We start from the raw sequence: 11,322 nt of genomic DNA, 5'->3' as shown, positions 1-11,322 counted from the left end.
ACAGATGAGCTGGCCTTTTGAGTCACAGGCTCTCCCTAATCCCTAAAGCGATAGTTATGGAACAATAGAGCTGGCCTGAATTAATTGGGGTGGGGGAGACAAATTCTGTCCCCGGGAGACACCAAGTTCTTCTACACCATCCATCAGACTTGAGCACAGATGGGATGGAGGCCAGCCCTAAAAATACATCAGCCCTAGGTGACACCAAAGCTGTGTTCTCTCATGTCTAATTCTCCCCAGATGGAGGGGAAAGCATTTGATGAGCAGTCTTTGAAACAGGCAGAGAAACTTGTATCACGCTAGGAATGGCTATAGGGGCAAAAGACCACTGTGAATTTCCTAGTCAATAAAAATGAACTCTACTAGAAATTTTAATAAGGAGCCAGCAGAAACAACCTTGTCATCATCATTGTGAATTCATGTTTATTGAATGTACAAGAAATGCTAGTCTCTGCTCAGAACTTTGGATGAACACCATTTCTGTATCTATAAGGGACTAGGGAATACTTGCCACTATTTTGATGCCAGTCACCCAGCCAAAACACAAAATGAACTCTTACGACTATTCTAAGGCATAATAAGGAAGGGGTCTTAGACTATATGCAGTCATCCTTGATTAATATTTTCCCCATTGGGAGTCACCCTCCCCACAAGCTTCCGCACAACTGGAAAGGAAGAGAAGCAGGAGAAAATAAGAAGAGTCAAGGTATAGTCCCGAGAAAGTCACAAAATTTTGAGCAATGGCACTCCATAGATGTTTGGAGATGGCAATAAATACCAGGGGGAGGGCCATATGCATGGAGTGGTAGGAACCAGCCCTGTCCGTCTCCTGGTCCTTCCTTGCACATGTGTTCTTACACAACATTTAAGTGATGGACAGGAGCTGTAGATCTCTGAAGATCTGCTTGATTGTGAAGTTACGTTTCAGGTGAGGTCTTCTCCTTACTTTGCACAAAGGAACACTTTGGGACTTGAGGGCTAGTGGGTACTCACCAGCTGGGTAAATGTTTGAGAGAATCATTGCTCTTGATGAATTTTGTAAATAGCCACTGACCCAATGGCTTAAGGGAAAGTGAAAATGAATGACTGGTGATTTAAAAAGCATGCAAACATGAGGCTACACTAGTAGCAGGCGGGTAGCAAGTGGCCTAGTCTTAGTGCCTCTTTTCAAGGCCCTCTTCCCTTCTCTTTCCCACCCTCTCCAATCTTCTGCCAAAACTCAAGGTTTGAGGCAGTGGTCAAGCTCCATGGTGTAAGAATTGGTGTTCCTCATGATGCTCTCCGCCAACATGACAGGCTTGGGGTTTCTTCCAGCAAAGCAAGAGAGCCAGGTGCAGATCAACATGGCTGCAGCTGCTCCACCTCCAGCACAGTAATAGGCCCAGCCAAGCCGACAGGTACCTGTAGAAATAGGGACAGAGACATGAGGGTTGGTTTGTCTTCTCACACGTTCTCCTTGGGGTGTTACGCAACATGTAATGTGATACATTACAATCACATTAATGTAATGTGATTACAGTAATCACAGTTAATGTAAATGTGTGAGTGCAACTGGGCTTCCTGTTTCCTCCTTTCCTCTTTTGCTGATGGCTGGTATTTGCTTTAGCAAGAAGTTATAGAATTTTATTCTGTTACAGTAGGAACCTGGGGGTGGTGTGGGTGGTAGCGGTGGTGATGCTGCTAATGAAACTGATGACAAGAACAACTTGATCAAGTGTCAAGAACTATGCTAAACTCCTTACACATACATCCCATTGATCATTACAATAACTATGTGAGATATGCACTCTTATTATCCCTGTTTTATATAAGATGAGGTAACTGAGGCACAGGTTAAATTAATTGTGAAAAATCACACAGCTAGACAGCAATAGAGTCAGGATATAAACCCTGGCTAATCTTGACTCTAAAGCTCTACCTTTTTCTCCACACAGATGTGCTGCCATGCATGGACTATTTCCAAAGAACTGTATTCTGCATCATCAGGAGATTTGACAGGCACAAAAACAAATAAAAATCCCTTGCCCCTTGCTACATGCCTTTATCTTAACCTACCCTTTCAGTATCCAGGGAAGAAATATGCACTGGAATCAAGGCCAAGCTTGTAAGGCGGCAGTTTCAATTTAAAGGGTAATAGGAAAGGTCACCTGCTCAAAAACATCCACTCCACCACCTGCCTTTCTATCAGAGGTAGATTCTGTCCTTTGAAGTATTTATGTTTTCTCGGAGAATTTTCCCTCAGAAAATGTCAATGCCCAAAGAAAGGAGAGCTATTAATTTTTAAGGGAACAGAGTAACAACTAATTGTTAAAATCAAGTGCCTAAGCAAACAAGACTCCAGAAATTGGAGTAGATGTCAGTGGTAGAAAATTGTAGAGAGGCCCCAAGAAAAGAGGTAGGCAGTGACCTTCACCTACCTCACAGTCTTGCAGAAAGCTAGTCTTGACTATAGTTGGTCAGCTGGAGATGTCAAGACTGATCTTGATAATTTACTTTTTAATAACCAATTGTCTTTGTTCACATGGTGCTCAGTGAACCTTAATTTTCCTTCTTTTAGCTGACTATTTGGCATGTCATATAAAGAGTGTAACATGGCCCCAATTTAGGCTGCTTTGCTTCTCCATTCAGGCCAACCTAATTTATCCCAAATTTCTCACCTCAGAAATAGTGTTCCTACCACCACCAAATTATTATTCATACTGTTTCTCCTGCCAGAAACAGCTTCTTCCCTCTTATTCACCAATTCATATCTTCCTCAGAACACTATCCAGAACTTCCAGGAAGCTTTTCCAGATTAATCCCAGTAGGCTCAAGTCATCTCAACCAAGTAGCCCTCCAGGAGTTTGTCTATATATCCCTTACATGAGTGTACCTGTTGGACAAAATTTTGGGAGGAAAATTTGCATATGACATATTTTTATTTGCCCTTTACCCCCTTCCAGACTGTTGGCTCAACAGTGCAGATGTATTTGTTTTTTTCTTGATAATACCTCCCATGCTCTATCAACAGTGGGTGCTCACTATGCATGTTTTAGCCTAACAATACTCCAAATATGGGTATACTTGCATTTTTAATCTTCAACATACAAATCTATGGCTTAAATTTTTTGTTAAAGTTATAAAAGCAGCTGCAGTATTATTCTATTTGTTTCTGGAATGTGCTACAGTCCTTCCCACCGTAAGGCCTATGCATATTCTGTTGCTTAAAATGCTTACTGCATATGCACATGTATACAAATATTTCCCACCACTCTCTTTGCCTAGTCAATATTCAGTCATTCTTCGAAGCTCAGCCCAATCATTAATTCCTTAGCGAAGCCTTCTCTGACCTCCGTAATTCAAATTCCTTCATCAAAGGCCCTTATTAGCACTGTGTATATTTCCTTCTATACTTAAATGAAAGAGTGAATCCCTTATCCCCTGCCATGACAAATGTCAAATTTTAGTTCTTCAGCAGAGATAGTACTTTACCAATAGATGGAGGCAGTCATATAACTACTCGAAATCCCATGGCCCCACCAAAAATTATACTGAGAGCCAGACTACAGTAGATATGGAAACAATGCAATCCTTAGATGGAGTGAATTTGAAAGAGAAAATAATTCAACTGTCTATAAAGTGGCCTCAACATGAAAAATAATGGCGGGACTCTAAAAGAGTAAACTGAAGAATACCATATTGAGGCAAGCAGCCAATAAATTTGTAACCTCCCCCCAACTTGTCACACCTCCTTTTAGACATACACACATACTCACTAAAAGTAGGAGGTTTTATATAATGCTTTGGGTTTCACAAGGTGAAAACTCTAGAGATGGGCAAACCTTCAACTTCTGCCATCCTTAGGAGGAAGGTTGAAGGTTTTATTGTACTCAGTTCACAGACAGGAATGTGAGGCTTAGTTGATAGCCCTAGGAACTCTTTCAGAAGCAGAGAGGTAGAGGCAAGGATCTAGACCATCTCTTTACTCTCAGTCTGGTACTCTGTCCTCTCTACTGGTTTCCTCATCCTCCCAAAAGTCATTTTTTTTTTTCTCTTACAGGACCCTTGACCTATAAGCCCTAAAGAGGGGGCTCCTAAGTTAATTTGTAATAGATTCACCTGAGCTACTCCCGTAGCCCCTCTAACCAAAATCTCCTGTGCTCACATGGTAGAGTAGACAAGAGCCAGCTCTGGGGTAGACCCACTGTCAGGCAACTTCCTCCTCTCTGGCATGCTCCCAATCTAGTCTAGACAAGGCATCAGAAGTCTTATTCTATTTCTTCAGTTGCTTGTCAGGTCACCTACCCCCCCCCCCCCGCCATTAGAGTAGCAGGGATATTTTTATTAGATACATGCACCCTGGGACTAGGGAAAGACTTGTTTCTGTAAATGAAAGGAATAAATGCATAGCATGGCATTACCCCAAAGCCCTAGGCAGGAAGAAAGCTGACAGACTGGGCAGCTCCAGAGTGAAGAGCTGGTTAGAAGGGCTTCAATAAACTTTATCGAAGTCATGTCAAAACCAGGTATCACAGGGTTAGGAGCCAGCACCAAAGTGCTCCCATGGCCACACCAAATGCAATCAGAGTTTCCTCTCACAGAGACTCCTATTAGGCCACTGAACAGCACCTAAGCTCCAGGCTGCTGCCATACGGGGAGCCAAGGAGAAATAGAGGAAACATATCTTTTATCCAACCCTTTCCCCACAATCCTACCTGTTATTTGCTTGAGGGAATAGAGAGGTTGCATCAGTAGCATTGCAAAAGGGGAGAAAAAAAGCAAACCTTTCAAGAACTACATCTTCAAGTTGAGAGCTGCTGTCAGTATTCACCTACTCCACAGAAAGCTTGGACACTGGTCTGATGGCCTACAGAGGAATTTGTGTTTTCTATGGAAGGGTGCAAAATAGGGAACAGTAACCACACTTTATCTCCAATCACGTTTTAGTGAAGTCCCATAGACCATCACCAATCCTTAAATCTTACTCCCTAAAGCGCTGTTGATTCTTCTATTCATCTAACAAATATTTATTAAGTACCTTCCATGTGCCACACATTTTGAATATACCATCTCATTTGATTCTCACAACAGCCATGATTATTTTCATAATAATCATATTTTCAGCTGAGAAAACAGAGTCTCAGAAAGAAAAATTACTCTGTCAACGTACAAGTGTCAGAGTTTAGATGTGAGTGCCAAGACTGAAAGTCCATGGTCACCTATTTCAACCATGCCAGGAGAGTGGAGCCAAGGATACAAGTTACTATGGTCCAAGACTTATGGAAAAGTGTGCCTTCAACTAATCACTTCAGCTTTCTGGGTCTCGGTTTCCTTTTCTTTGAGTGAAGGGAATTTTGCTGGACAGATTTTTTTTTTTAAGATTTTATTTATTTACTTGAGAGAGAGCAAGAAAGAGAGAGAGAGAACACAGAGGGAGAGGGAGAAGCAGACTCCACACTGAGTGGGGAGCCCAATGCAGGGCTCGATCCCAGGACCCTGAGATCATGACCTGAGCCAAAGGCAGATGCTTAACTGACCTAGCCACCCAGGTGCCCCATTGCTGGACATATTTTTAAAAGCCCCTTCCAACTCAAAATTTCCATTCTACTATGAACATGATAAATGCTTTAAGAGACATATAATGGAAATACTACAGGAACATCTAGGAAAAGAATTATTTGTATCTGGGAGAATTCAGGATCACGTAGTGTTTTACAGAGAAGATAGCATTTCAACTTGACTTTAGCAGTGGGAAGTGGGCATTCTAGGCAGTCGGAGTGGTTGGTGTGAGCAAAGTTATGTAAGTGATAAATTTGACCACATGTTTCAGAAACAGTACTCCATTCAGAGTTGCTTCAGATAAAGAGCTATAGTTGGCAAATAATAAGCTGAATATAGACCAGGAGGACCCATGAAATCTGGCATCTTTCCCACAAGCAATGGGGAACAATGGAAATTTTCTGACTAGAGGATGACATGATAGAAGAAGGTTTCTCAGCCTTGGCACTATAGATATTTTGGGCCAAAACAAAAAAAATCTTTGGTGTATGGGGGTGAGGTGAGGTGGAGTGGGAGGGTTGTCTTGTGTATTGTAGCACCCTGGCTCCTACCTACTAGATGTCTGCAACTCATCCACCCCCCACCCCGAGTTGTGGAAACTGAAAATATCAACAGACATTGTCAAGCATCCCTGGGAGTGGGGGTGGAGTGGATTGCTTCCCATTAAGAATGACTGAGTTAGAGGTATAGTTTGGGAAGATTAACTTAAAATCCCTATATAAAAGGGATTGGAGGCAGTTGTATACTGTAGTAAGAGACCAGTTAACCAGAGGGCAAGGATGCTGGTACACATCCAACAATACATAAAACAGCCTCCCTCAACAACAACAAAAAAATGATCTGGCCAAAAATGTCAGTATTTTTGAGGTTAAGCAACCCTCATCTAGGCAAACACGATATATTTACACTTTGAATTACCTCCAAAATGAATCTTGATAACTGAACAATTAGGCCAACAGAATGGAATCTTTTTCCTTAAGAACAGCTGTGCATGCTTTCCTATTGACCTGGGAAGATGACTCGAACTGGGGCATGGTCAGCTTTGAGCATTCTAGTATGTTAGCCCAGGGGAAGCTGGGGAAGGTCAAGGAAAGATATCTCACAAGGTATGCAGGAGGAAGCACTGATTCCCTGGGAGTCAGGAGACAGGAGTCTTTGAAGAAATCTCTTAACCCCACAGGACTTCAGTTCTCTCACCTTTAAAATCAGAGAAAGTAGTTAAGTACCCATCTGAAGACAGAGCAGTAAAGACCAGATGAGTTCTTGAGGTCCCTTTCAGAAATAACCAGGCTCACTGCTGCTTCACCTTTCAGATTAACTGCACCAGTTCTGAGCCTCCATGCTAGAATTGTTCTCGTGTCCTCAGAAAATAATGCAGTGAGCTGACATCACAGCTGGGGATTGTCTTTACATGCATGCATAGGTATCTGTGAAGAGAAAGACTGGGTGGTAGGATAGGAGGAGAAAAGAAGTCCTAACTGCAAATTAGCTTTATGCAAAAGTTTCTAGAGGAGCCCTAAGAGAAGCCTGTTCTTTTTTGTGCTCTTCTGTATAATTTCTAACACTCTATCTGTGAGTCATTCTAGTCCAGTGTTGAATTTGCTATGACAAGATCCCTCATAAAAGTTATTAAATCATCACTCAGCAGTGGGCCTGACATTTAAATCAAGACATGTTGCTTTTATTCCAAGTTGCAAATCAAATTGGTTTGGAGTTTGACTCTATTTTCTTTGATTCAGCATTAAGTCAGATTATTGCATCTCTGCTGTTTAGAGAACAAATTGTCACTGGCTGCTACTTAAACTGAACCCCCTCCATAGAGCCCAAGTCCTATGTCCTTAGGGACATGGTATCTGGCCTACTGTAAATGGATCATTATGAACTACTGGGAGGAGTAAGCCACAGGCTGATGCTTTTGGTGGGGTCTAGTATTGGTGTGGGCATCAGGATTGGGAATCAGAGTAGGAAAGAGTCTAACAGAGAGGCTCTGTTTGCAGAGGGCATGCTCAGAATGCCAGCTTAGAAGCCAACACTGCTAGGATGCCTGGGTGGCTCAGTTGGTTAAGCAACTGCCTTTGGCTCAGGTCATGATCCTGGAGTCCCAGGATCGGGCTCCCTGCTCAGCAGGGAGTCTGCTTCTCCCTCTGACCTTCTTCCCTCTCATGCTCTCTCTCTACCATTCTCTCTGTCTCTCAATAAATAAATAAAAATCTTAAAAAAAAAAAAGGAGCCAACACTGCTAGAGAACTAATTCAAAGAAAGGAGTCCTGCTTGGAGAAAGAGGGAGAAGGCATAAAGAGAGTAAACCCACTTTGGAAGACAGTTTGACCATTTCTTATAAGACCAAAGATACTTATACCATATGATCCAGCAATCATGCTCTTTAGTATTTACCCAAAGGAGTTGAAAACTTATGTCCACACAAAAACCTGCACAACGATGTTTATAGCAACTTTATTCATAATTGCTAAAACTTGGAATCAACCAATATATCCTTCAATAGGTGAATGGATAAATTAACTGTGGGCACAAGACAATGGAATATTATTAAACACTAAAAAGAAGTGAGCTATCAAGCCACAAAAGACAAGAAGGAAACTTACATATGTATTACTAAGTGAAAAGCCAATCTGAAAAGGCTATATCTATAGCTACCTATGTATCATCATCTATCTATATATTCCAACTATATGACATCTGAAAACAGAAAAACCTATGGAGATTGTAAAAGGATCAATGGTTGCCATGAGTTGGTAGGTTTTGGGAGGGATGAACAGGCAGGGCATGGAGGGTTGGTAGAGCAGTGAAAATACGCTGCAGGATAGTATAATGGTGGATACATGTCAATATATATGTGTGCAAATGTATAGAAGGTGCAGCACCAAGAGTGAACCATAATGGAAACTATGGACTTTAGGTGACTATGGTGTGTCAATATAGGTTCATCAATTGTGACAAGTGTACCACACTCTGGTGAAGGATGTTGATAGTGGGAGAGGCTATGCATGTGTGGGGACAGGGAGCATATGGAAAATCTCTGCACCTTCCCCTCAATTTTGCTATGAATCTTAAATTTCTTTTTTAAAGTCTTCATTTAAAAAGAGTGAGGTAAGTCTGTCTTTTGGGTTTCTCAAGTCTTCCCTTTTAGAAAAATCATCTGATGGAAATCTAGGGTCCCGAAAGTTTGGAGGAAGAGACAGGGAAGCAAAGACATAGCAAGTACATAATGACCACGAACAGTTCCAACACTGACTAGCACTAGATGCAATGAAATGGAATCTTCAGATATATGAAGTTTTGATTTGACACAAATTTTTGCAAAAATCTAGTTCTGGGATCTAATACTCCAGGAAAAGCCATGCTTGTGACCCAGGATCAGAGGTAAGGAGCCCTGGACTTGTGGTAAGAAAGAGGCTAATGGAGGGGTTAAGAACTGTGAAGTAGCTTGGAGTTTTGGGGTAGGATAACAAGGGATAAAGCTGTTTAACAATGTAAACAGCTCCAGGGTGTGGACTGGGGACTGTATTCCTACAAAGATGACATCCAAATTCTAGGAACTCACGGAGTCAGGAATTGGGGAGGTGGTTCAGGTAGAATGCAAGGGAACGATATTGACACCTGTTTTATCATCTAATATACTCCAATAACCAGGCAACTTGAGAGACACTGCTCTAGCCTTAAAGACAAAATAAAGGAGAAGGTGACCCCAAGGATGGAGGAGGACCTGCAATGGGAACCAACATATTGCCCTCAACCTCACCTTCCAGAGCAGACAGAACAGATATGCAGAGATGTCTGTCTAGGAGCCACCTGGGGGAGCGGGGGCGGGGGGAGAGTCCTTCACAGCCTTCATCATATCAGACCAGGCTGCCTGCACTGGCCCTGAGAGCAATCACCTCAGTTACAGAGAGATACGTAAGTTCCTTTGGAATTCTCTGGAGGGAAAGGGGAAGAACTAGAGAGAGAGCAAAGAAAAGAAAGAGTCTAAATGAGAGTCAATGGTGGAAGAGGAAGAGAAGAGAGGCAGGGAGAGTTTGTTTAGAAAACAGTATAAGATTAGAACACTAGAAAACCTGGCACATAGGGACTGAGTGGATAAGCTGAGGGCTTCAACAGACCTATTCCTAATAAAGGTGGGGGCTTTGCAGAGCAGACCCAGCTCAGGAAGATCAGCTGCTCCTCCCATCACTGTAGCAACATCTGAGCTTATGAAACCAGGGCGGCAACCCACCTCCCAAACTGCTGTTTGGTGTGTGTGATGGGGGGAAGGATAGGGTTGATATTTGCTTATTCAACATATTTTTGCCACGGGGACTTGCATTTTGTGTTAAGCAGGCAGCAACGGTTTGGAAGAAGCTGGTGGTCCCATCTGTTCAGAGAGATACTGCTAACCATAGGGTCTCCATAGGTATAGCAGCATAAAAACATTTTCATTGCAGCCAAGCTAAATGAGGAGAAACCTTCTCTGCTAGGTTCAGCCCAGGTGAGTAATTGTAAAAAATAAAGCAAAGCCATGAATTTAAGGGCAATTGCCAAACACCCTATCCACCCCCCACCCCACTATAGCCCCAGTAAAAAGATAGCCAAAGCCATGAGAAGAGCTTTCTTCTCACTCTCCAGGCTGGGCATGAGTCTCAGCAGGAACCCAGACTGGAGGTCCAGAACCTATTGAAGATTCCAGAAGCCTGTTAGGCTCCCTTGCCAGAGAAAAAGGCAAAACAAAAAATCCTTTGAAAACTTCAGCTATTCAGGTAAACATGTTTTTGTTAGTAGCCACTATTTCTAGCCACTTGCTAGAAAGTGAGGGTAGCACTCAGTAAAGAGTCAAATCCTCATGGTGAGAGAGATGACCTGATAGGGTTGTTTTTTTTTTTTTTTTCTCTCTTATACTTCTGCCAAAAAAATTGAGTCCTTCCATTGAAATCTTCCCCGGCCCTATTAAGCATTTGCTTCTCACCCATCCCTGTATATGCTGCCAACCAGTCTTTCCTATTTATGTTATTTCCTGCATAGCTATCCTGAGTTTTAGCTACTCTGATGATCTTTTTCTTCAATGGGGGATAAAGGGGAGGAATTAAGTCTCAGGTCAACTTAAATTGTGCTTCTGGGTCTTTCTCAAGATTGCCCCCCCCTTCCCTGAATAAACCTTCTTGTCACTCTGTGTTGTTCTTTATATAGCCCATCAAACTACACTTGAAGTGGCATTTCAGAAGAGCTTTGGGAATTGCTATAGACTGAATGTTTGTGTCCCCCAAAACTCATATGTTAAATCCTAATGTCCAATGTGATGGTATTTGGAGGTAGAGCCTTTGGGAGGTGATTAAGTCATGAGGGCGGAGCCTTAATAAATGGGATTGGTACCCTTATAGAAGAGACCCCAATGATCTCCCTTGCCCCCTTCTGCCATGTAAGGATACAGCGAGGAGACTGCCACATATAAATCAGGAAGAAAGAATTCACCAGATGCTTAATCTGCTGGCACCCTGATCTTGGACTTCTTAGCCTCCAGAACTGTGAGAAAAATATTTCTGTTGTTTATAAGCCATCTGGTCTTTGGCATCTCTCACAGCAGTGCAAATGAACTAAGACAGGTACTCTCCCCAAAGGACTAGTCAAAAACCAAGTACTGGACCTGCTTGACTCCTCATGAGCTCTGTAAGATACTTGGCCTCTAAGAAATTGGCCCCTCTCCTCTAGCATCTGCTCAATAGATTTCTGATTGCATCCACTTGAACTTTTTCAGCTAATAAAGTCACTGTGGTAAGCTCTTTAAATATGTTGTTC

The 11,322-nt window shown here is 42.4% G+C and overlaps 1 protein-coding gene across 2 annotated transcripts in view; it reads right to left on the bottom strand.

The window, feature by feature from the left end:
• Positions 1-395: 395 nt before the first annotated feature.
• The window catches only part of LHFPL1 (LHFPL tetraspan subfamily member 1), a 46,714-nt gene continuing 35,787 nt past the window's right edge, over positions 396-11,322 (bottom strand). Inside the window, exon 4 of one of the 2 annotated variants that reach the window (XM_027608809.1) lies at positions 396-1,401. In XM_027608809.1, coding sequence (XP_027464610.1) covers positions 1,220-1,401 — 182 coding nt within the window. In that variant the 3' untranslated portion in view covers positions 396-1,219. The remainder of the gene's footprint in view (positions 1,402-11,322) is intronic. The other variant, XM_027608810.1, reaches the window with a different exon arrangement.

This window comes from Zalophus californianus, chromosome X, assembly GCF_009762305.2.
Source record: "Zalophus californianus isolate mZalCal1 chromosome X, mZalCal1.pri.v2, whole genome shotgun sequence".
Taxonomy (NCBI): Eukaryota; Metazoa; Chordata; class Mammalia; order Carnivora; family Otariidae; genus Zalophus; species Zalophus californianus.
This window is presented reverse-complemented; position numbering and strand designations above follow the sequence as displayed.